Below are 23,480 nucleotides of genomic sequence, written 5' to 3'. Positions count from 1 at the left end.
CCCCCCAAAGGGTTAAGCCCCTCCCAAAAGGTTAAGCCCCCCCCCCCCCAGTTTAACGCCCCCCCCAAAGTGTTAGCCCCCCCCCCCCATTTAACGGCCACTTCCCAAGGGTTAACACCACCCCCCCCCCCCCCAGTTTAACGGCCCCCAAGGCTTAGTGCCCCCCCCAGCACCCCGGGGTCTCCCAGGTAAGTGACACCCCCCCCCCCCTCCAAGGGGTTTACAGCCCCCCCTTAGTAGCTAATGGTCACCCCCCAGCACCCAGGGGGTTAATAGCCCCCCCCAAGGGGTTAATAGCCCCCCCAAGGGGTTAAAGCCCCCCCAAAAGGCTAATGCCCCCCCCCAAGGGGTTAATGGGCCCACCAGCCATTAAGGGATTATTGCCCACCCCCCGGGGTTGATGCCCCCCCCCAAGGGATTGTTGCGCCCCCCAAGGGGTTAATGGCCCCTCCCCGGGTTGATTCCGACCCCCCTAAGGGCTTATTGCCCCCCCCCCCCCTCCGACAAAGGCGGGTGGGGGCACAAAGGCCGAGCCGGGCCCGCAGGGGTTAACGAGCCGCCGCCCGTCACCATGGCAACGGGGGGGGGGCAGGCCTAGCGCGCGGGGTGAATTTAAAGGGGCCGCAATCCCGAGGTTGAGGGGTGGGTGGGGGGGGGGGGGGGCGGGCTGTCCCCCAGCATCGCCCCCACACCCTGCCCCTATAGGTGCCATACGTTGCCCTGTGGGTGCCATAGGCTGCCCCACGGAGCCTGTGTTGCCCTATGGGTCCTATAGATTGCCAGACGGGTGCCGTACATCGCCCTATGGATGCTGTGAGTGCCTTGTGTTGCCCTATAGGTGCCGTATATTGCCCTGTGGGTACTGTACATGGCCCTGTGGGTGCTATATGTGGCCCTATGGATGCAATAGGTGCCATATATTGCCCTATGGGTGCCGTATGTGGCCCTTTGGATACTATGAGTGCTATGTGTTGCCCTATAGATGCCATTTATTGCCCTATGAGCACTGTACGTAGCCCTAGGGATGCTATAGGTGCCATTTATTACCTAATGGGTGCTGTACGTGTCCCTGTGAATGCTGTAGGTGCCATATATTACCTTATGGGTGCCGTATGTGTCCCTATGAGTGCTGTAGGTGCCATATATTGCCTTTTGGGTGCTGTATGTGGCCCTAGGGATGCTGTAGGTGCCATATATTGCCTTATGGGTGCTGTACGTGGCCCTAGGGATGCTGTAGGTGCCATATATTGCCTTATGGGTGCTGTATGTGTCCCTAGGGATGCTGTAGGTGCCATATATTGCCTTATGGGTGCCGTATGTGGCCCTAGGGATGCTGTAGGTGCCATATATTGCCTTATGGGTGCTGTATGTGGCCCTAGGGATGCTGTAGGTGCCATATATTGCCTTATGGGTGCCGTATGTGTCCCTAGGGATGCTGTAGGTGCCATATATTGCCTTATGGGTGCCGTATGTGGCCCTAGGGATGCTGTAGGTGCCATATATTGCCTTATGGGTGCTGTATGTGGCCCTAGGGATGCTGTAGGTGCCATATATTGCCTTATGGGTGCCGTATGTGTCCCTGTGAATGCTGTAGGTGCCATATATTACCTTATGGGTGCTGTATGCAGCCCTAGGGATGCTGTAGGTGCCATATATTGCCTTATGGGAGCTGTATGTAGCCGTAGGGATGCTATAGGTGCCATATATTGCCTTATGGGTGCTGTATGTGGCCCTAGGGATGCTGTAGGTGCCATATATTGCCTTATGGGTGCCGTATGTGTCCCTAGGGATGCTGTAGGTGCCATATATTGCCTTATGGGTGCCGTATGCAGCCCTAGGGATGCTGTAGGTGCCATATATTGCCTTTTGGGTGCTGTATGTGGCCCTAGGGATGCTGTAGGTGCCATATATTAACTTATGGGTGCCGTATGTGGCCCTAGGGATGCTGTAGGTGCCATATATTGCCTTATGGGTGCTGTATGTGGCCCTAGGGATGCTGTAGGTGCCATATATTGCCTTTTGGGTGCTGTATGTGGCCCTAGGGATGCTGTAGGTGCCATATATTAACTTATGGGTGCCGTATGTGGCCCTAGGGATGCTGTAGGTGCCATATATTAACTTATGGGTGCCGTATGTGTCCCTGTGAATGCTGTAGGTGCCATATATTACCTTATGGGTGCCGTATGCAGCCCTAGGGATGCTGTAGGTGCCATATATTGCCTTATGGGTGCTGTACATGGCCCTAGGGATGACATTAGTGCCATATATTGCCCTACAGGTGCTATAGGTGCCATGTGTGCCCCGTGGCTCCGCAGCGAGGCGGCGCGTGTGCCGTGTGCCCGCGCTGGCGTGCCCGCGCTGCGGCTGCGGTGGCGGTTGCGGCGGGCAGGGACCCCTCACGTGGTGCGGCCGGCGATGCTGCCGCGGCCCTGCGACCGAATCCTCCAACATGGAGGCAAGGCCGCAGCCCAGCGTCACCGCAGCCCCCCGGCTTCACCGCAGCCCCCCAGCAGCACCAAGCCAGCAGGAGTTGGGGGGCCAAGGCTGGGTGCCCCCCCAGCCCCATCCTTGGGGGTGCCCTGCGCCCCTAAACTACCGCAGCCGATGGTGACGGTGATGGCTGGGGACACCCAGCAGCGCTGTCAGCAAGGCTTGCTTCCTAACGAAGCCCCCTCCTCGCTAATTATAAACCACCCTCTCCCTCTGGGGCGCCCCAGGAGGATGCGGCCAAGGTGGAGACCCCCAAATTGCTCCTCAAAACGTGGGGTTTGCAGCCGGCCGTGGTCCTCGTGCTGCGGGGATGGCGAGAAGGAGCTGAAAAGCAAGAGGCCATTTTGTGGTGTTCGGGCTTCTTGGCTGCTGGGGGTCAGGGCTCGGCTCGGCTGTCCTGGGGCCGATGCCCGCAGTGCCCTCCTGTCCCTCGGCTGTGGGCAGGGAAAGCCGCGGTGCCGGCTGAGCCTGAGCAGGGATGGCTCTGTGGGAGCGGGCACTGCTGAGAAGCTGCCAGGCGGATGCTGGGATGGGCACGGTTTGGTGCCGGCATGGCACACGGTTTGGTACCCACAGGGCACACGGTTTGGTACCCACAGGGGCACACAGGAGCCAGGAAGGCACGCACAGTTTGGTGCCAGCAGGGCACATGGTTTGGTACCCACAGGGCACACAGGGTTAGATGCCAGGAGGGTAGATGGTTTGGTACCCACAGGGCACACACGGTTAGATGCCAGGAGGGTAGATGGTTTGGTGCCACTAAGACACACAGTTTGGTGCTGGCAGGGCACATGTGGTTTGGTGCCCACAGGGCACACGGGTGCCAGGAGGGCACGTGGTTTGGTGCTGGGAGGGCACACACGGTTTGGTATCCATAGGGTACATGGTTTGGTGCCAGCAGGGCACACACAGTTTGATGCCAGGAGGGTAGATGGTTTGGTACCACCAAGACACACAGTTTGGTCCCAGCAGGGCACGTGTGGTTTGGTACCCACAGGGCACACAGTTTGGTACTGGCAGGGCACAAATGGTTAGATACCAGGAGGGTAGATGGTTTGGAACCCACAGGGCACACAGTTTGGTGCCAGCAGGGCACATACCGGTGCCAGGAGGGTACATAGTTTGGTGCCAGCAGGGCACACATGGTTAGGTGCCAGGAGGGTAGATGGTTTGGTGCTGTCAGGACTCACAATTTTGGCACTGGTCCCTCCCCACGTACACCACCGTGCCACAGCATCTCCGCAGGCGGGTGATGGCAAAGCTGTGGGCGCTGCTGGCCGGCTCATCCCCGGGCATCCCTGCTGCCGATGGGCTGCGCGGGCAGGACCACAGGGCTGGGGAGCCGGGGCACACGCGGGGTCCCCCCCGAATGCACCCACCAAGCGAGCCCTCGCCTTGCGTTGCAGCTCCTGGCACGGATCGAGCGCATGGAAAGGCGAGTGCAACTGGTGAAGAAGGACAGCGAGCGGGAGAAGCACCGCATCTTCCAGGGCTTCGAGGTGGACGAGAAGGCGGAGGCGGAGGCGTGTGAGAAGCTGCCCTTGGAGTGTCCCCAGGACCTGCTGGAGCCCCCCTCGACCCTGCAGCCCAAGCACTTCCCCTACGGCAGGAACGGGAAGGGGCACAAAAGGTAAAGAGTGCCCGGCCGTGCTGCTGGGGGGTTTTGGGGTGTGTGGATCCTCCTTCTCTGTGGCTTCGCTCTCCATCCTGGCAGCCTAGAGATTGTTGAGGTGCTTGGCGAGGCTGCCTGGCATGGGAAGCGCGTGCCATCAAGCCAAGGGAAACCTTGTGAAAGCCTGGGTGGGGAGTAGGGGGCCCCAAAATGCTGGGGAAACCCTGGAATCCTGCCTGCAGCCAGCCCTGGGGCAGCAACCCTGGTTTGCATCAACAGAAGCGTGACCAGCAGGTAGAGGGAGGGGATTCTGCCCCTCTGTTCCTCTCTTGTGAGACCTCACCTGGAGTATCATGTCCAGTTCTGGAATCCTCAACATAAGAAGGAGATGGAGCTGTTGGAACGGGTCCAGAGGAGGCTACAAAGATGATCCCAGGGCTGGAGCATCTCCCGTATGAGGAGAGGCTGAGAGAGTTGGGGTTGTTCAGCCTGGAGAAGGGAAGGCTCTGAGGAGACCTTGTAATGACCTTCCAGTACCTGAAGGGGCTACAAGAAAGCTGGGAGGGACTGTTCACAAAGGCTTGGAGTGACAGGGTGAGGGGCAATGGGGATAAACTGGAGAGGGAGACAGAAGGAGGAATTTCTTCACTGTAAGAGTAGGGAGGCATTAGAACAGGTTGCCAGAGAAGCTGTGGCTGCCCCATCCCTGGAGGGTTTCAAGGCCAGGTTGGATGGAGCCTTGAGCAGCCTGATCTAGTGGGAGGCGTCCCTGCCCTTGGCAGGGGAGTTGGAACTGGATGATCTTTAAGGTCCCTTCCAATTCAAGCTTTTCGATGATTCTATGATCATCCACACGCCCAGCTCAGCTCCTCTTCCTCCCACAGGAAGCCGACGTTTGGGAGCACAGAGAGGAAGACGCCCGTTAAAAAACTGGTGGCCGAGTTCTCCAAAGTAAAGAGTAAAACTCCAAAGCACTCCCCGGGGAAGGAGGAATCGGGCGGCTCCTTGTCCGAAACTGTTTGCAAACGAGAACTGCGGAGCCAAGAGACTCCAGAAAAAACCCGGGCGCTCCTGGAGACCCCGCTCCGAGCCTCATCCCAATCGAAGGGTCCCGGTGCTCACCCCAAGGAGAAGAGTTTCTTCGGCAGCGAGGCAGACGACCTGCCCTATCTCTCAACCACGGAGATGTACTTGTGCCGCTGGCACCAGCCGCCGCCGTCGCCGTTGCGGGAGCCCTCTCCGAAGAAGGAGGAGACTGTAGCAAGTAAGCGATGGAGGGTCCTGCAGCGTGCCAGGTGTTGGGGCAGAGCTGGTGGAAACAGAAGGGTTTGCTGTCCGTGGAGCCGGTACGGTGGAACCCATCGTGCTGTGCCACCGGTTCCTCCCGCGGTGGCCGGTAGCAGCCCTGCTGCTGGTGACGGGCTCGCTGAACCTCGTCTCCAGCTCGCCCTGGAGGGCAGCGCTGCCAGCCCCGCACCGCCTCCGCTGCTGGGTTTGCAGAGCAGCCTGCGTGCCCGTTTGAGCAAGGGGTGAAGCAACTTCCCTTTCATGGTTGGGAAACGCGTGTCTAGCTTGTGCCACGGCAGCACGGGTTCCTCTGTGGGGATGCCTGCTGCCCCCAAGCCCCGTCCTGTTCTGCTGGCAGATCTCTGGGTCCTGCACAGCAGCAAGTGCTGGCAATGGCGAGCAGTGAGCTCATGCTGCCGGTGTTGGATGGAGAGAGCTCTGGCTCAGGTTTACTTGTGCGTTCGGCAGGAGGGGACAGGAATCAATCCCCTGTGGTGTCTCTGCTTCCCACCGGTGGCTCCCTCCACCCTCAGCCAGCGGCATCGCCCAGCCTGGCTCAGGACAGGGGTTTGGGGACACCGAGCTGCACTCCCAGGCTGGAAGGGAGCAGCAGGGCTGGGGGTTCCCAGCGCAGGGCTAATATCTTGGCTTCTCACCCCGCAGTTCCGTCTTGGAGGGACCATGTCGTGGAGCCCCTGAGAGACCCCAACCCCTCGGACATCCTGGAGGTACGTCCGCCACCCCAGTGGGTGCTGCCGCCACCGTCAGAGCCGGCGTTGCCGAAGGCACCTTCCTGGTTGTTCCAATGCTCCAGAAGAGCAGCTCGCGGTGTTCGCTGCTGCTGCTGCAGGGCTGGTGGCATCTCATGCCCTTCTCCAGCATAACCAGTGCAGCAAACTCCAGCTGCGGTTGTGGGGTGAAGGACGAGCCCCTCTGTGCTGCAGCAGCGCAGGGTGCTGGCTCTGGCCATGATGGGACTGGGAGGATGCGCTCATCTCCATTTGTCATTGCAGAACCTGGATGACAGCGTCTTTTCCAAACGGCACGCGAAGCTGGAGCTGGATGAGAAACGAAGGAAAAGGTGGGAGCAAAGAAGGCGATGGGGGCTTGGGGTCCCTGATGGAGAAGGTGGGCTTCACCTTATCCCACAAGGAAGGGCCCTGGGGTGTCACTGGGGGGGACACAGGGAATCTGGGTGCCCACAGCTGGGATGGGGACCCAAAATGCTGCTGGAAGAGGGATGCTCCTGCATCGCTGCCAGTGCAGCAGGCCTGGCACAGCCGCGAGAGCACCCGGGAGGGTCGGGGCACCCGCCTGCTCGCTGCCTGTGGTTTCTCACTGCTCAGGACATCGCGTTATTCCAGGTGGGACATTCAGCGGATCAGGGAACAGCGAATTCTACAGCGGCTGCAGCTCCGAATGTACAGAAGGAAAGGGATTCAGGAGTCAGAGCCTGAAGTTACCTCATTTTTCCCTGAGCCAGATGACGGTGAGGATTTGGGGCACCGGGGGGCACGCAGGGGTGCAAGCAGGGGGGCTACCTACAGCAAGGAGGGCTGGGGGGCAGGCAGGGGTGTTGAGGGGCTGGTAGGAGGGCTGGGGGGCAGGCAGGGGCGCTGCCTGCAGCTGGCAGGGCTGGCAGGGGTGCGTGATACCCTGGTTTCTCCCCACAGTGGAAAGTTTGCTCATCACCCCATACCTGCCTGTCGTCGCCTTCGGCCGGCCCTTACCAAAACTGACCCCACAGTGAGTACCGGCGTCACCGAGGCTGGGGCTGGGCTGTGCCGGGCATCGGGGCTGGCGCAGGCATCCTTGGCATCACCGTTGGGATGGTGCCTCGTTGACACCAGCTCTGCCTGCAGGAACTTTGAGCTGCCCTGGCTGGACGAGCGCAGCCGCTGCCGGCTGGAGATGCAGAAGAAGCAGACGCCGCACCGGACCTGCCGGAAATAGCGGAGTTGCCAGGAGCTCTGTACATCACCGGGACGTGCCGACGGCCGCTGCCCTCCCCTGCCTTCTCCTTGATGGATGGTTTCAGTCCTCCGTGACCCCGGTTTCGTTCTCTTGGGTTTTGCAACACGTTCCTCGGACTCGTCCCCCTGTGCTGGCAGCCACGTCCCCACCGGCACCGGTTGTGGCTTCTCACCGGCTGCTTTGGGCCCGCGGGGAGGCGGGGGGACCTCAGACCCATCCTCTCGGCTCCGTTCGGTGCCCTTGCCCTCCCGCAGCCGGTGTTGGGCTCACGTGGGACAGAGAAAACCGGTGTTGGGGACGCCAGGAAGGCTGCGTCCTGCCAGGACTCTGCCTGCTGCTGCCTTCTGATCCCATTCCATCAGAGAACCAGATAACCACCAGCTCCTATCCGAGCGTCCCAGTGGTTCCAGGTGCCGCCGTGAGGAGCGTGGTGCCTGCAAACACCAGGAAGCCTCACTGGGGGGTTTTCCCCCCTGTCCTGAGTGCAGCTGTAACGGGGTCAGAGGGGGGAGTTTAAAAATTAAAACCTTTTTTTTTTTCTGTGAAATAGAAATCCTATACGCACAATTTTGTTTTTTTTTAATTTTGGTTGTGTTGATTTTTTTTTTTGTATAATTTAACTGTTTTGCAGTTGGTGGGGTTTGCCAGGAAGAGCGGGGACTCGGTGCTGCTTCCCCTCTGCCACGGCGCCCAGGGGCTGGGTGGCTGGGAGGGGGCTCTGTGGGGTGGGGGGCTCCGTTTCCCCCCCCACCCCGCCCTGCTCTGGACTGGGCTTTCCCCGTCAGCAGAGATTAAAGAGGCCGAATGCCAGTGGAGACACTGCTTGTGTTGCGTTTTCTTTTATTTTATGTTTTCTTTCCTTTTCCTTTTTCTCTTCCCATTTCTCTCTCCTTTCCTCCATTTTTCTCTCTTCCCCCTTTTTCTCTCTTATCTCCCCTTTCCTTTCTCCCTCCCGTTTTCTCTCTTCCCCCCTTTTCTTTCTTTCTCTCTTCCCCCCTTTTCTTTCTTTCTCTCTTCCCTCCTTTTCCCCTTTTCTTTCTCTCTTCCCTCCTTTTCCCCTTCTCTTTCTCTCTTCCCTCCTTTTCCCCTTCTCTTTCTCTCTTCCCTCCTTTTCCCCTTCTCTTTCTCTCTTCCCTCCTTTTCCCCTTCTCTTTCTCTCTTCCCTCTTTCTCCCCTTTTCCTTCTCTCTTCCCTCCTTCTCCCCTTTTCCTTATCTCTTCCCTCCTTCTCCCCTTTCTCTTCCCTCCTTTTCCTCTTTTATTTCTCTCTTCCCTCTTTCTCTCTTCCCTCCTTTCCCCTTTTTCTTTCTCTCTTCCCTCCTTTCCCCTTTTCCTTCTCTCTTCCCTCCTTCTCCCGTTTTCCTTCTCTCTTCCCTCCTTCTCCCCTTTCTCTTCCCTCCTTTTCCTCTTTTATTTCTCTCTTCCCTCCTTTTCCCCTTTTCTTTCTCTCTTCCCTCCTTTTCCCCTTTTCTTTCTCTCTTCCCTCCTTTCCCCTTTTTCTTTCTCTTCCCTCCTTTTCTCTTTTTCTCTTCCCTTTTCTCTTTTCTCTTTCTCTTCCCTTTTCTCTTTTCTCTTTCTCTTCCCTCCTTTCTTTCTCTTCCCTCCTTTCTTTCTCTTCCCTCCTTTTCTCTTTCTCTTCCCTCCTTTTCTCTTTCTCTTCCCTCCTTTTCTCTTTCTCTTCCCTCCTTTTCTCTTTCTCTTCCCTCCTTTTCTCTTTCTCTTCCCTCCTTTTCTCTTTCTCTTCCCTCCTTTTCTCTTTCTCTTCCCTCCTTTCCCCCTTTTCTTTCTCTTTTCCCTCCTTTTCCCCCGTCTCTCTTCCCTCCTTTTCCCTTTTTCTTTGTTTTTCTCTCTCTTCCCCCCTTTTCTTTCTCTCTTTCTCCCTCTCCCAGGGGCCGGTGTCCCTCCACCCCACTTCATCCACCCTCCCTCCCTCAATCAGCGTAAGTAAACTTGTTTTTCCAAACCAAAATTCCTCATTAACCCCCCCCAAACCCGTTAAACCCCAAAGCCGGGGCGGGGCTGCCCGGGGCCCGGGGGGGGGGGGGGGGGAACGCGACACACGTGGCCGCCCCACCCCCTTGTTTTTGTGAACCGAACAGCGGAAACGGAAGCCGCGCGTTGCCCCCGCCCATAGTGACATCACTTCCGCCGCGGGACACCGCCCTGCGCACGCCTGCCCCCTGCCGGGGAGAGAGAAAGAGAGAAAGAAATGGGGTGGGGGGAGAGAGAGGAAGCGGCCGCAAGGGCTGCCGGGACGGCGGCTGTGAGGTGGCGCGCCGCAAGGGCTGCTGGGAGTCGTAGTCCGGCGCGCGGGTGCCCAAGATGGCGGACCGGCGGCGGCAACGCGCCTCGCAGGACAGCGAGGACGATTCGGATTCGGCCGCCTCCGACAGCGCCGATTCGGCCGCCAGCGCCGCCCGGTCCCGTTCGGCATCCGGATCCGGATCGCGATCCGGTTCGCCTCACCGACCGCCTCGGCGGGGCTCGGCCGGGGCCCTCGGAACGGGGCCGCGGGGCCGCGGGGCCGAGAGCGCGGCCGGGGGGGCGGCCAAGAGCCAGGCCGAGTCCGAGTGTGTGAGTGGGGGGCCAGGGGGGACCTGGGGGAATTAAGGGGGGGCTGGGGGGCAAACGAGAGGCTGAGGGGGTAAAGGGGGGGCTGGAGGGTGGCCAGGAGCCGCCAGGCCGAGTCTGAGTGTGTGAGGGGGGGCTGAGGGGTGAATGAGGGGGTAAGGGAGGGGCTGGGGGGGATTAAGAGGGGGATTTCGGGGAGAATGAGAGGCTGAGGGGGTAAAGGGGGGGCTGGAGGGTGGCCAAGAGCCAGGCCGAGTCCGAGTGTGTGAGTGGGGGGCGAGGGGAGTTTAGGGGGGGGTTGGGGATAGGGGATGAGGGGGCAGGGGGCAAAGGATGGAGTGCGAGGGGTTGGGGAGGTTTGGAGGTGAGGGGTGGGGGAGAGGAATGCAGGGGGGTAATGGGGTTAAGGGAGGACTGGGAGGCGTGAGGAGGCCTGAGGAGATGGGGGGGGTGTAGGGCCTGGGGGGGCATGAGGGGGGTGTGAGGGACGAAGGGAGGCCTGAATGGGGGGGGGGAGGGGGGCTAGGGGTGAGGAGGGGCCTGGGGTTGTGAGGAGCTGTGGGAGGGGGGTGAGGGAGGGGGCACTAATAGGGTTAAAGGGAGGTTGGGGGGCAAGAAGGATCCTGAGGGGGTGAGGGGAAGGCTGGGAGCGAGAAGGGGGTTGGGGGGTGAGTGGGAAGGGGCTAATGGGGTTAAGGCGAGCTGGGGGGTGAGAGAGAGCCTGAGGAGGGGTTTGAGGGCCTGGGAGGGTGAGGGAGGCTCAAAGGGGTGCTGGGGGGGATGAGGGATTTTAGTGCTGATGATTTCAGGGTCCTTCTGAAGCACGGCGTGTTTCTTCTGGGTTGTTTTGGTGTTAGGGCTTATCTTGTGGATGCGTTGGCTGGGTTTATTTTTGATCTGGAGTTGTTTTTATGGCTCAGCTCTATCGGGCTGTTCTTTCACTCCAAACTTTCCCTGAGCTCCTTTTTGCTGAGCTCTTCCAGCTCATCCAGCATCTCCTCTCAGGCTCAGGGTTGTGTTTTTGCCACCAGTGTCTCTTGCAGATGTCTGCCTTCTCTTGGTCCTGCTGGCATCTGTTTGTTGTTCTTGGGTTCCTGCTTTAAGTCATCTTCTTGTCCTTCCCAAGTGAGCTGTCTGGCATTCCGTGATGATGAAGGGAAGCCTGGTTTGCATGTCCATGTCCCTTTTTCCTCCCCCCAAAGATCCCCAGCAGTTAACACAGTCTGTGCTTTCTCTTCTGGAGCAGGGTTCTGCAGCGTAGCTTGCTCTAGAAGGGTCTTAGAGAAAGGTCCTGGGAGCCCTGAGGTTGCTTCCTCTTTCTTAGTTACTGAAGCTGTTCCAAGGCTGGATGTGACAGGACAGGGGCCAAACCTTGTTAGGGTTGTGTTTGGGGTTGTAGGATGCCACAGGGACCCGGCTGCTGCCCTTCCCTTCTTCTAACACCCATTTTTCTCCCTCTCTGCAGGAAAGCGAGGATGGCATTGAAGGAGATGGTGAGTAACGACTGTCTGGTACTGCAAGTGTTTATATGCGGGGAGTAAAACCCAGACAGAATGCTTTTTCCAATAGTCCTGTGGTTGTTGTTATCCCAAATATTGACTTGTGATACTATGCAAACGTGGGGTGTAGGGACGGCGCGCGCCAGACTTGCCTTTGCATCCTCCTGTGAGCTCTGAGAGTGGTATCTGTCCGGGGTCTGGCCCCAACTTCCCCTTGAGGAGGCTGCTCCCTGACCGCGGCTGCCTTGTGATGCTCAGAAAGGAGCTGCCTTTCCTCTCCTGCCCTGACTCCAAACTCCTTTCTCTCCCCACAGCTGTGCTCTCGGATTACGAAAGCGCTGAAGACTCAGAGGTAAGAGGAGTCTTTATCGTGCTGTTTAAAGGGTTCCGCTGAGCGACTGCACCTCACATCATTTTAGCACGAAATCCAGTGTGTGTCCTTATTTCTTTTCTGCTGACCCACTGCTGTGGGACAGTCGTAGGACCAATATCTATGGAGGGAAGAGTGCCTGGCTGTTCAGACGTTGGATACAGGGAGCAGGCTTTACCGTGGCCAAGGAGGGTGTGGAAGGAAGTGTGGGATGCTTGTTGTGTTTTAATTAGTTTAAATTAAAAAGCTAAGTGCTGGGTTGGAAGCATCCCCAGCAGCATCCCTGTCTGGTGCCTGCAGCAGGGGGAACGCAGCCTCTGGGTACTAGGTGTGTGCTAGGGAAATCCCAGCTCTGTCGCCTGCACCAGGGAGGGGCAGGTTTCCCTGGATTTCTAGTTCAGAGCTGTAAATTTAATATTTCAAAGAAGTTTAGAATAGGAGTGTTACTGAGGTGATCCAAAGGCTGGAGAACATCCCATATGAGGGCAGGCTGAGAGAGTTGGGGTTGTTCAGCCTGGAGGAGAGAAGGCTCCGGGGAGACCTTAGAGCAGCTTCCAGGACTGAAAGGGGCTCCACAAAAACCGAGGAGGAGCTCTTGATCAAGGAGGGCAGGGATAGAATGAGGGGAACGGTTTTGAGAAGGGAGATTGAGATGAGATCTTGGGGAGAAATGTTTTCCTGTGAGGGTGGGGAGGCCCTGGCCCAGGTTGCCCAGAGCAGGGGTGGCTGCCCCATCCCTGGAGGGGTTCAAGGCCAGGCTGGATGGGGCTTGGAGCCCCTGATCCAGTGGGAGGTGTCCCTGCCCAGGGCAGGAGGTGGAACTGGATGGGCTTTGAGGTCCCTTCCAACCCAAACCATCCCATGATTCTATGATGATAAGCTGTGATTTCTAATAATTACAGTGAAGGCTTCCTAGTGAAAACCATTCTCTCAAGACAGCAATTTTGGGGATCTCGAGGAGGGCAGCAGTTAGAGAAAACACAAAACAGCAAGGCAGATGCAGTCAGAACTTGTAGGGTCTGTTCATTTATGAGTCTCTGTCGTGAGTGAGGAAGGACCTTGGAGGTTAGGGCCAGCTCCGTGTGTTCACTGTGCAGCAGCTCTTTCACCTGGAAGCCTGTGTGGACGCTCCCTGGAGGCTCAGAGCGTGGAAGCAGTTGGAGCAGCAGGGCTATTGCGTCACTGACTTGCCAGGATGACTCTGTTCCTGTGCCTAAAAATAATGTCATGTCTGGGTTTCCCCAACGTAAACAAAAGGAGCAGTTGATGTGCAAATACTCTGTGTTGAAAGAGAAAAATAGAGCAGTCTTTTTGTTAATCACACAGAGCTATTTTTAGTGTCGGTTCCAGCCTAAGCAGAGCTTGCAGGCTCCTGGGGGGTGAAACGAGGTCACGCTCCTGCGAGCAAAGTGCTCCGAGTGAGTCAGCTGAGTAACTCCAGGGAATTTGGAAACGGCGCTGGCTGGATCCCGGCCCTCAGTGTGGGAAGGAAGGGATGCTCTGAGGGCTCTTGTTCACCACTCTCCTGCCAATGGGATCTTGGCATGTATCAGAAACAGCGTGGCCAGCAGGACCAGGAAAGGGATTGTACCCCTGTGCTTAGTGCTGTTGAGGCCACATTTCAAATCTTGGATTTAGTTTTGGGCCCCTCAGTACAAGAAAGATGTTGAGGGACTGGAGTGCATCCGGAGACGGAGAACAGAGCTGGGGGACATGTCTTTCTAGGAGCGATTGAGGGAACTGGGGTTGTTTAGCCTGGAGAAAAGAAGGCTGAGGGGAAATGTCATTGCTCCCTACAGGTCCCTAAAAGGAGTTTGTAGCAAGGTGGGTGCTGGTCTCTTTTCCCAAGCGACAGGCGATGGGATGAGACGAAATGGCCCCAAGTTGCACCAGGTCAGGTTCAGATTGGACATCAGGAAAAATTTCTTCACTGAAGGGATTCTCAGGCCCTGGCAGAGGCTGCCCAGGGAGGTGATGGAGTCCCTATCCGTGGAGGGATTTAAAAGCTGGGCAGATGAGGTGCTCAAGGGTATAGTTTAGTAGTTGACAGGTATGGCTGGACTTGATGATCTCAAAGGTCTTTTCCAACCAAGCGATTCTGTGGTTCATTTTGGTGTGGTGAGAGGCTGTGACTTTGTGCCAGAGCTGATCTTGGCTGTTCAGAAAGCAGGACTGTTGGGTTTGATGCTGCTGGTGGGAGTTAGTGTGGAGAGGTGTTGGGTTTAATCACTGCTCTTTCCCTAAAAATACAGGGAGAGCTTAGCATCAGCTTTGAAAGAGTCATAGAATCATAGAATAACCAGGTTGGAAGAGACCCACTGGATCATCGAGTCCAACCATTCCTGTCAATAACAGGTCCCTAACAAGTGGAACAGGGATCTAACTCCGCATTTGTGGACATGTGTGGGGAAATTCCTGGGGAACCCACTGCTGAAGGTGCATGTTTGAGTAACTTGGCCTGTTTCAGGCTGAGGAAGAGGATTACAGCGAGGAAGAAAGTGCCAAAGTGGAACTAAAGCAGGATAGCAATGGTTCCTGTGAGTCAGCGGCAAAAGCAGAGAAAGGGGATGAGAAGCCTGACTCCAAAGGCACGGTGACCGGCGAGAGGCAAAGCGGCGACGGGCAGGTAGGTGTTCACCATGCGTTCTCTGGGCCGTGAGTAGCTGCTCGCAGAGGGACTGCTGCAGTGGTGAGAGCTGTCTGGTTTCGACAGGAGAGCACTGAGCCTGTTGAGAATAAAGTGGGGAAAAAAGTTCCCAAGCACCTGGATGACGATGAGGATCGGAAGAACCCCGCTTACATCCCACGTAAAGGGCTTTTCTTCGAGCATGACCTGCGAGGGCAGACGCAGGAGGAGGAGGTCAGGTATGTCAGCATCCCCCATTCTCCTTGCCTTGGTATGAAGCGCTGGACTCGCTCCAGCAGATCCATGTTCTTTTAGAAGTAGCAGCGGGTAGAGCAGCAGCTTCTGGGCAGAAAGGGCAGGACGAAAAAGACCCTGTCTCCTGTGCCCACCCTGCCCTAGAAATGCTCAGTCTCTGCATGTGGGACCAGTTAAAGGTTTCCCATCTCCTTGGCTTTGCAACAATCTCTTAGTCCTCCCTGTGTAACTGTTCCAGGCCGAAAGGTCGTCAGCGGAAGCTGTGGAAGGACGAGGGCCGCTGGGAGCACGACAAATTCCGGGAGGATGAGCAGGCCCCCAAGACCAGGCAGGAGCTGATTGCGCTTTATGGCTATGACATCAGGTCAGCTCATAACCCTGACGACATCAAGCCGAGGAGGATGCGCAAACCAAGGTGAGCAGCAAGACCAAACTAGAGCCTGTCTGGTCCCAGCAGGAGGCAGCTCCGAAGCTCCAAGGAGGGAAGCCCTCTTGTTTGCTTTGGCTCCGTGGTGGGACCTTGGTCCTGGGATTTCCAGGGGTTCCCTGGCACAGTGGTGCCCCTCACCCAGCGATTTCTTTCCAGTTTGTGCTGTTTTTCTCCTTCAGGTTTGGGAGTCCTCAGCGAGACCCAGACTGGTCCAACGAGAGACCAAACAAGCCCCCAAGGCACCAGGGTGCAGACAGCACTTCTGCTCCTCCACGAACCTTCACCAACAGGAGCTCTGCAGGGACGGGGAGGATGCCCCCGCCTAGGAACTACCCGAGGATGGGTGGCTACAAAGAGAGCCGTCCGGGCTACCGCGCTTCAGAAGGAAGTGTCCAGCATCTGTCTCGAAATGGTGAACAAGCGAAACATGAGAGCAGCTATCGAGTGAAGCGTGCAGAGCAAACCCCACCGAGAGATAAGTCACCCGAGATGGAAGCGGCGCATGTCCACAGCAGCCCTGTGAAGGAGGAGGTTGCTTTGGAAAACCAAGCCGCTGCTGCTGATGCTGCGCAGCCACTGCCAGACAGACCAATCGAAAAGAAGTCTTATTCCCGGGCAAGAAGGACCAGAATCAAAGCTGGGGATGCAGGGAAGCTGCCAGATGAAGTACCCACTTCGGAAGGGCTGACTCCTGTGCCTCCAAAACCCACGCAAGCTGAGACGTCCCCTCCACCAGCCAAGAGCAGTAACTGGGAGTCGCCGGTAGAATCCAGCTTGGATGGACTCGAGCAAGAGATGACCCAAATGAATCTTGCCGAGCAGAACTGGACGCCGGGACAGTCTCAGTTCATTCAGCCCCGGGAGCTGAGGGGTAAGTGGGTGCAGCCTGTTGTTTTTCCACTGCAGCCCCAGCCAAGTGCAATTCCGGGTTCGTGTAGTCAGTCAGAGCTGAATTCATAGAATCATGGAATGGTCTGAGTTGGAAGGGACCTCAAAGCCCATCCAGTTCCACCCCTGCCATGGGCAGGGACGCCTCCCACTGGATCCAGGTGCTCCAAGCCCCATCCAACCTGGCCTTGAACCCCTCCAGGGATGGGGCAGCCACCACTGCTCTGGGCAACCTGAGCCAGGGCCTCCTCACCTCCATTGTGATAATTTCTTTCTAGTGTCTAATCTAAATCTTCCCCCTTCCAATTCAAAGTAATCCCCCCTCATCCTATCACTCCATGCCCTTGTAAGAAGTCCCTCTCCAGCTTTCCTGGAGCCCCTTCCAGTACTGGAAGCTGCTCTTAAATCTCCCCCAGAACCTTCTCTTCTCCAGGCTGAACAACCCCAGCGCTCTCAGCCTGTCCTCATAGCAGAGCTGCTCCAGAATTGTCTCTGCCTTAGCCCTCTCTCGGCGTGGAAACCCGTGGTGTTGAGCAAGTGCAGTGGAGGTATTTAGAGACGACAAAACAGAACAGAAAAAGGGGAAATTACTTTCTAGTGCAGGTTAATTGAATTAGGGCTGGGAAGGACGTAAAAGCAGATCATTTCCCTGTGTTGTGCTGAGAATGGGGAAGGTTCAGTGGAGCTGAAGGCCTGTGTGGAACAGGCAGCAGGGACTTTGTACAGGTGTAGCAGGAGTCAGAGTTTGGGAGATATGGAGTATTGTGCTCAGCTGGCAGGTGAAAAAGGGTAATGAATAATCGGGCTCCTGTAATATCGCGCTTGGGGCAGGAGGGAACTTTCCTCCCTTTAACAGCTCAATTTTTAGCGTTGGGATTTGCCTGACTGGGACTGGCAAATCCATGTGTGCCTGGCAGGAGGAAGCTGCTCCGCTGGCTGCAGCGGGCAGGCGGCTGAGGGAGGGATTTGAGGCAGAGTTAGCCCTCTGTGAGCTAAGGACTGAGTTCTAGTTGTGCATCCATGCAAGATTTCTTTCAGATATAATTATCTCTTTGCAGAACTGGAGTCTTCTTTGGGGACTATTAGAGTTCTTCCCAAGGGGAATAGAACTGGAGCAAGGAGAAGAAAGGGACATGCTGCTTTCATAATTATCTCTTGAGGTTTAGGTCATGAAACTAAGTCATCTCGTACCAATACGACTGACAAAACGTTTGTGTGAACAGAACCTTGTTTGTGTGAACAGAACCTTGTTGGCTGCTGAGGTGAGGAGATGGTCTTTAAACATGCCAGTGGAATGAGAGTTCAGAAGCGCTGGGATTCGCAGCTGAGGCTGTGTTCTCTTCCTTTTTGATGCTTAAAAATAAAGCATCTTAACAAATTCACCATGAGACAGCTCTAGACTGCAGGTAGGAGAGCACCGTGTGTCAGAAGGACGCGATGCTCTGCTGCTCCTTTGTTTCTTCCTAGCAGAGAAGGTTGGAGTTGCCTCTGGGTAGAGACACCAGCAGTCAGGTCATTCCCTGCGTACGCCTGTGCAGATATTTGCAATATCGGTGATCCCTGGGCCCTTGTGGTGTTTGTTTCATCCACTTTCACTTCCTTGGAATCACCTGTGATCAGTTTGGCACTGGGGTTTTAACGGTGCGCCATAACTTTGTTGTTGGAGTTAAAAGGAGTCTGTGATAGAAGTGGTTGCGCCCCGCAGAGAGTTTAAGCTACAATCCCACGCAGATCCTTGTTTCTCCTCTTCCCGAGATCCTTGTCCTTGCAGGAGCAGAGCTTGGATCAGGACCTGAATTTCAAGCTGAGGATTTTTTCCTTTAGCAAGGGTGTTGAGCAGCATAGATGATTGCACAGCGGCATAACAACTTCTAATTTGCTCTGAAATATTTGGAATTATAACCCAAGAGATGAAGCTGTTAGGAGGTTTCTCATCACGGGAGTGAGCGCTGTGCCTGTTTGTAGTATAATAATGTCCTCCGGGTGCCTCCTGGCAGCGCCCTCAGTGGGTGAGGTGGCTTTTTACTGGGAACAAATGCAAGTCATAATAACCGGTTTGTTTCTTCCTCAGGTATCCCTAACCATATGCACGTGGGAACTGGGCCACCGCCTCAGTTTAACAGGATGGAGGAAATGGTAAAGCATGTTGCGTGGAGTGTGACTCTTGCTTTTAGAAGGGTGGAAGCCGAGTGTTTATTTTTTTCTGGGTTGTAATTAAGAGGCTCCTCTATGACACCTCAGCCTTTCCCTTTTGTGGGTGTTGATGGTTTTTACTGGGTGACCCAGATAGAGGTCTGCAGGGGCTGGTGGGGGGAGTGTGTGAGCACCTGCTCTGCACGCTGACCCTTCCTGGCTTTGAATTCTTCCAGGCGGTGCAGGGGGGCCGCGTGAAACGCTACTCATCGCAGCGGCAGAGACCGCCGGTGCCGGAACCTGCTCCCCCCATGCACATCAGCATCATGGAAGGGCACTACTACGACCCACGTGAGTGTTCCCCTCCTGCTCCTGGTTCTGTCTCGGCTCAGGCCGGAGCAGCCAGAGCTGGAGTCCCCCCAGCTCCTGTTATGGCCTGGCAGATGGGGAGCTTTGTCTTCCCTTTCCTTCATAAATAACATTGCTGTGTCCTTCATGCGGTGACTAAAAAGCTGCTCTGAGCCTCCGTGGTCAGTGTTTAACCACCCTAAAATAAAAATCTTTGTTACTGCCTCCCCTCCCTATGCTAGGGCTCTCTAGGACACTGCTGTTGTTCATGAGAATTGGGATTTAAAATTAACTTGAAATCAGAGCAACGTCTTTGACGTTTAAGAGCGGGGAGAATTATAGAACATGACTGAAGATTAGAATTTCCTCCAGCATTTCATAGAACCATGAAGTGGTTTGGGTTGGAAGGGACCTCAAAGCCCATCCAGTTCCAACTCTGCCGTGAGCAGGGACACCTCCCACTGGATCCGGTTGCTCCAAGCCCCATCCAACCTGGCCTTGAACCCCTCCAGGGATGGAGCGGCCACCAGTTCTCGGTGCAGCCTGTTCCAGGGCCTCCTCACCCTCACAGGAAAATATTTCTTCCCAAGATCACATCTCGATCTCCCTTCTTTCAGCTCAAAACCGTTCCCCCTCATGCCCTTGTAAAAAGCCCCTCCCCAGCTTTCCTGGAGCCCCTTTCAGTGCTGGAAGCTGCTCTGAGGTCTCCCTGGAGCCTTCTCTTCTCCAGGCTGAACAACCCCAACTGTCCTAGCCTGTCCTTGTAGGGGAGAAAAAGTGTCGGAGAAGAAATTCCCTGAGTATTCTGCTTTGTAATGGGTGTAGGAGGCTCTTCTGTTGTGAGCATGTAGCATCTGTGAGCCTGGTAGACTGCGGGTGCTGATAGAAGCTTGCAGCACTGCGTTCTAGTCCTGTAGCCGCGCATGTGACTTGCTGCAGTAGGATAAAACTCGGTGGAGCTTTTCCTTACCAACTGTTGTTTTGTTACAGTACAATTCCAGGGACCAATCTACACCCACAGTGAGAATCCAGCCCCGCTGCCGCCCCAAGGGATGATCGTACAGCCAGAAATGCACCTCCCTCATCCAGGTGAGGAGCCAGCTGCCCAGCAGGGCAGTGGGGAACTGGTACTGATGTTTCGGTTGTGCCCTGGGGAGCAGATCACTGTGGTTTCACACAGCCTCTGTCACCGGGGGAATCCATTTTCTCTATTTCTACAACATGGAAGAGACCTGCTTCCCTCCTGCAGTTAGGCTGGATCAATATGAATTTTAAGGAAGGAAAAACAGGCATTTCTGGCTCTTGCAGCCAGCACAGGACCAAGTCGATCTCGCTGCTTGGGCAGCCTCCAGCTGGATGTTTGCAGGTTCTGTGCAGGCCGTCCTGGCTGAGCCGCTTGCCCTTCAGCGGGGCGCTTGGCTCTGCCAGCTGCTGTGCCAGGCTGGTCCTTCCATCCCCTGCGGCTTATGGATCAGCAAAGAAAAGCAGAACTGAGAGCTGTTGAATTGGCATGTTTTTGATCTTGCCCACAAAAACTGCTTCCTGAAGTGGATGTGCTGACCAGGGCCGTGTCCGGTTCTGGTGAATTGGGACCCCGGGAATGGGGAGGGGGCTGTGCTCTGCTGTGCTGAGAACTGCTTCCCTTTTTCCTCTCCAGCACAGGAGCTGAGATCTCATGGCTGCCCGAAAGGCCTTTGGCAAAGCGTTGTTTCTTCCTGCTGCCATTGCAGCAGCTCCCACCCTCCATGGGACACCCAGGCTTTACACACAACATCACTTTCAGCTTATTTCTCTCACTTCCCAGGTTTACATCCCCACCAGACGCCAGCCCCCATGGCAAACCCTGGCTTGTACCCTCCGCCAGTCTCCATGCCCCCAGGCCAGCCCCCACCGCAGCAGCTGCTTGCACCTACTTACTTCTCCCCTCCTGGAGTCATGAATTTTGGGAATCCTGGCTACCCCTACCCCCCAGGAGCACTACCCCCTCCGCCCCCTCCTCATCTCTATTCCAACACGCAGGTAAGCCAGCGCGTTCCCCGTCTCCTTCCATCAAGAGTAGACGGGATCCTGCGGTGTGTGGGGCTGTTCTCAGGCTCCCTGGGAGAGGATGTGGAGCAGCGAACTGCTCCGTGCTGGGAGGTTGTTTACTGTCACCCCTCTCTCTCCCTGGGGCGGGTGACAGAAGGGGACTACTCCCATGTCTGTGCAGCTGCCTGGGTTGTAGGGTCTGGTGGATGAAATATCTGTGCTGGTGGATCTCAGAATCGAGTTCTTACCCTGCAGGGCAGGAAAGCAGCCCCCAGGGAGCCTGTAAGCCATTACATCCCCTCCAGATCCCTGCTAAGCCAAGGGCACCTTGAAAAGCGCTTTGGAAGTCCTTTCTGTTTGAGGTGGAAGCAGGAGGCTGGGAAGCGGCTGATGCTGTTCTTTGGCACTGGCCAGGAAGTCCCGGGGTGTGACGGCTGTTCTTGATGTCCGGCCTCGGTGCCCGCAGTAGCCCCAAAGCAGTGAGGAGACAGATCCCTGTGGGCATCGTGATGCTGAACCCGTAGCCGCCTTGCGAGCGGTGCACGGCTGACACGCAGTGGCAAGCGAGAGATGTGCATCCTCCCTGAGCCCTGCAACCTCTCTGACCTTCCCTGGGCTGATCCCAGCTGCCTCAGCAGGGAATCGCCCTGCTTTTGGGACAGATCCTGAGCCCCTGGGCAGCTGGAGGGGATCTTGGTGAAAAAGGGAGCTGTTATTCACCTTATTTGTGCAGAAGAACGGTAGCTGCTGCTCTTGCGAAGCACAGATATTATATGGCAGTTGGGAAACTCCGCAGGGTAGGGCAAACCCATCTGCCACGGCCTTCGGTCCAGCGGCTGTGGATCGCTGCAGCCTGTACCTGCCAAGCAGGGAGCCCCGGTGAGGGCCGGGTAGGCTCAGGGAGTTTGAAGCGCTCCTGTTCTTTGTATCCTTGTGGATCACAGCCCAAATCAACCCCCATCCAGTCTGGCTGCTTGCCTGGGAGGTGGCATCTCCTCACAGCCCAGCTGTGTGCTGTAAAGGCTGTTTGAGTCGCATGCTGCTCTCGCAGGGGACGTGGCTTTCTGCATCCCGCTCCGGCAAAGAGCGCTGACCCTTCTGCTCCCTGGGGAATGCAGGCCCAGTCCCAGGTGTATGGAGGGGTCACCTACTACAACACTGTCCAGCAGCAAGTGCAGCCCAAGCCTTCTCCGCCTCGAAGGACATCCCAGCCTGTGACCATCAAGCCACCACCTCCTGAGGTACCGTCCCCTCGGCGTGAGTCTGTGCGCGTGTGATGCTGTGGGGTGCGTGTGGTGCTGCAGTTTCTCTCTCTTCTATCCAAAAATTACATTGTTCGAAGGAAACCTTAAACTGCCCGATCTCTGACGTATCCCAAACCTCAGGTTCTCGTTGCAGGTGGCAAGCAGGGCTCCAGTTAATTTGAGTTTCTTAATACTTTAAAACTAAACCCACGTTAAAAGTAAGTCTGAAGTTGGCTCTTGCTTTGTTTTTTTATTTACTCAGGGTAGAAACCAGAACGCTTTAGAAAGAGAAAAATCTAGTACTAAGCTAGGAGGCAATGACTTCCCTGGAAGGATAGATGTTGAGACCTTAGGAGTAGATAATTCAGGCAAGAGACTTAAGGGCTTTCTGGAGACGAGAGCCATTTTTCTGCGCTGGGAACAGCTTCCTCGCTCCAGCGCTGTGAGCTCTGTGTGTGTGCCAGAGTGCCACGTGTGTGTTTGGTTTCCTTTTTAATATCTCGCTTAGCAGATGGGAGCTGAGCGAGGCTGAATCGCAGCAAGCCCGGACCCGGGCAGGCATGTGCCGGTTGTTTCCCGGTACGTGGGGAGACGGCGTGTGGCACGAGGGGGGGGCTGGGAAACAGGCAGTGTTTGTAAACCCACCGCCAGATCATCTGATCGAGGCGCTCTTTGGAAGGCCTCTCCGTGGAAAAATGTTAAACCACAAGGAGAGCTGGTTGTGCCGAGTGGGCACAGAGGAAGCCGGCGGCGCGGGTGGGCGGGTGGTGGTGACTGGGTGTGGAGGGCGTTCGCTTCGCAGAACCCTGGCGGGAGCTCTGCAAGCCCTACACGGTGTTTGTGCTGGGGCAACCTAAGCCTCTGCTGCTCTTTCCTCTTCCCCACCAGGACAGCAAAGGTGAAAAATCAAAGGAGAGGAGCAACACGTAGGGCTGCGGCTGTGGGAATCCCAACGCCAGACCCAGCACCTCAGCAAGGAGGAAGCTCCTTGGGAAAGGCTCCTTCCCTGTGCGTAGGTGAGGCAGCGGGATGAAATCAGCTGCACCATCTCACGCAGGGCCAGGCACCTTCCCTCTCTGGTTTTACCGGTGCCCTCCCGAAAACCATGTCGCCGCTGCCGATCTGCCCTCCTTCCCCCTCCCACCCTGGGGCACAGAAGTCACTGAGAATTGCCCCCAGAGTCGGGCCTTGGCCACAAGTTCTTGCAACTTCTCTCTTTTGCCTGCCCTTTTCCCTTTCTAGGATGTTCAACTCAACTGGCTTGATTGTGATCTCTGTTTTTATTTAAGAAATGAACCAGCTCCTTCAGTAAAGCTGATTTGTTTCTTTTGGGTAGTTTGAATTTGTTTCTCTGCTTAACCGGAACGTAACATCCCCTGCCCCCCATGTTGACAGCTGATAAGTTAATTCTTTGTTTCAATTCTGGTTAAATTAGCACGTTTATTTCTGCCATTGTTTAAGCCTGGAAAAGGCAGCTAAGTGATGGGAACCTGTCAGGAACACTCTTGGCTGTGCAGCCATCACTTAATTTAGAAGCTCCTCCCGTTTCTTTTTCTGAACAAGCCCTGCTGGTAACTTGTCTTGTCGGTAGTTTCTCTCTTTGTGTGTGTGTGCAAGCTCTCAACTCACAGAATCACTAGGTTGGAAAAGACCTCCAGGATCATCGAGTCCAACCATTCCTGTCAACCACTCAACCATGTCCCTGGGCAAAGAAAGCATTAAGGAC

General features: G+C 56.1%; 3 protein-coding genes across 7 annotated transcripts in view; all 3 read left to right on the top strand.

The window, feature by feature from the left end:
- The window catches only part of LOC138735089 (forkhead box protein D1-like), a 1,682-nt gene extending 1,084 nt beyond the window's left edge, over nucleotides 1–598 (top strand). Inside the window, exon 2 of the mRNA XM_069882964.1 lies at nucleotides 510–598. Coding sequence (XP_069739065.1) covers nucleotides 510–598 — 89 coding nt within the window. The remainder of the gene's footprint in view (nucleotides 1–509) is intronic.
- Nucleotides 599–3,839: 3,241 nt separating this feature from the next.
- On the top strand, nucleotides 3,840–8,178 carry MSL1 (MSL complex subunit 1). The gene is made up of 7 exons (XM_069882963.1): nucleotides 3,840–4,120; nucleotides 4,987–5,366; nucleotides 6,053–6,117; nucleotides 6,403–6,470; nucleotides 6,754–6,878; nucleotides 7,063–7,135; nucleotides 7,252–8,178. The coding sequence occupies exons 1-7, from the start codon at nucleotides 3,918–3,920 to the stop codon at nucleotides 7,340–7,342; spliced, it is 1,005 nt and encodes a 334-aa protein (XP_069739064.1). The 5' UTR covers nucleotides 3,840–3,917; the 3' UTR covers nucleotides 7,343–8,178.
- A 1,472-nt stretch (nucleotides 8,179–9,650) lies between these two features.
- On the top strand, nucleotides 9,651–23,089 carry CASC3 (CASC3 exon junction complex subunit). Of its 5 annotated transcripts, XR_011339678.1 has the most exons (15): nucleotides 9,651–9,936; nucleotides 11,399–11,426; nucleotides 11,747–11,784; nucleotides 14,270–14,428; nucleotides 14,516–14,667; nucleotides 14,922–15,098; nucleotides 15,293–15,984; nucleotides 18,073–18,137; nucleotides 18,371–18,485; nucleotides 19,473–19,571; nucleotides 20,287–20,501; nucleotides 21,629–21,751; nucleotides 21,896–21,972; nucleotides 22,266–22,333; nucleotides 22,643–23,089. XR_011339678.1 is itself a non-coding variant. In XM_069882967.1 (14 exons), the coding sequence occupies exons 1-13, from the start codon at nucleotides 9,685–9,687 to the stop codon at nucleotides 22,284–22,286; spliced, it is 2,136 nt and encodes a 711-aa protein (XP_069739068.1). In that variant the 5' UTR covers nucleotides 9,651–9,684; the 3' UTR covers nucleotides 22,287–22,333; nucleotides 22,643–23,089. The 5 variants fall into 5 exon arrangements, 3 of the variants coding, with proteins under 3 accessions (XP_069739068.1, XP_069739067.1, XP_069739066.1); XR_011339677.1 differs by having other exon boundaries at nucleotides 21,896–22,333; XM_069882967.1 differs by lacking the exon at nucleotides 21,896–21,972.
- Nucleotides 23,090–23,480: the final 391 nt, after the last annotated feature.

The sequence above is a fragment of the Phaenicophaeus curvirostris genome, unplaced genomic scaffold (assembly GCF_032191515.1).
Source record: "Phaenicophaeus curvirostris isolate KB17595 unplaced genomic scaffold, BPBGC_Pcur_1.0 scaffold_438, whole genome shotgun sequence".
Classification (NCBI taxonomy): domain Eukaryota; kingdom Metazoa; phylum Chordata; class Aves; order Cuculiformes; family Cuculidae; genus Phaenicophaeus; species Phaenicophaeus curvirostris.
The sequence above is the reverse complement of the archived record's forward strand: the minus strand, read 5'-3'. Positions and strand labels throughout refer to the sequence as shown.

Excerpts from the sequence above, each read along its gene's own strand:
- CASC3 (XM_069882965.1), top strand. The coding sequence starts at position 9,685 with ATGGCGGACCGGCGGCGGCAACGCGCCTCGCAGGACAGCGAGGACGAT. Across the intron at positions 15,099-15,292 it reads AGGAGGATGCGCAAACCAAG|GTTTGGGAGTCCTCAGCGAG; the intron begins GTGAGCAGCAAG and ends TTTCTCCTTCAG. Across the intron at positions 18,486-19,472 it reads AGGGCACTACTACGACCCAC|TACAATTCCAGGGACCAATC; the intron begins GTGAGTGTTCCC and ends GTTTTGTTACAG.
- MSL1 (XM_069882963.1), top strand. The coding sequence starts at position 3,918 with ATGGAAAGGCGAGTGCAACTGGTGAAGAAGGACAGCGAGCGGGAGAAG. Across the intron at positions 4,121-4,986 it reads AACGGGAAGGGGCACAAAAG|GAAGCCGACGTTTGGGAGCA; the intron begins GTAAAGAGTGCC and ends TTCCTCCCACAG. Across the intron at positions 6,118-6,402 it reads ACCCCTCGGACATCCTGGAG|AACCTGGATGACAGCGTCTT; the intron begins GTACGTCCGCCA and ends TTGTCATTGCAG.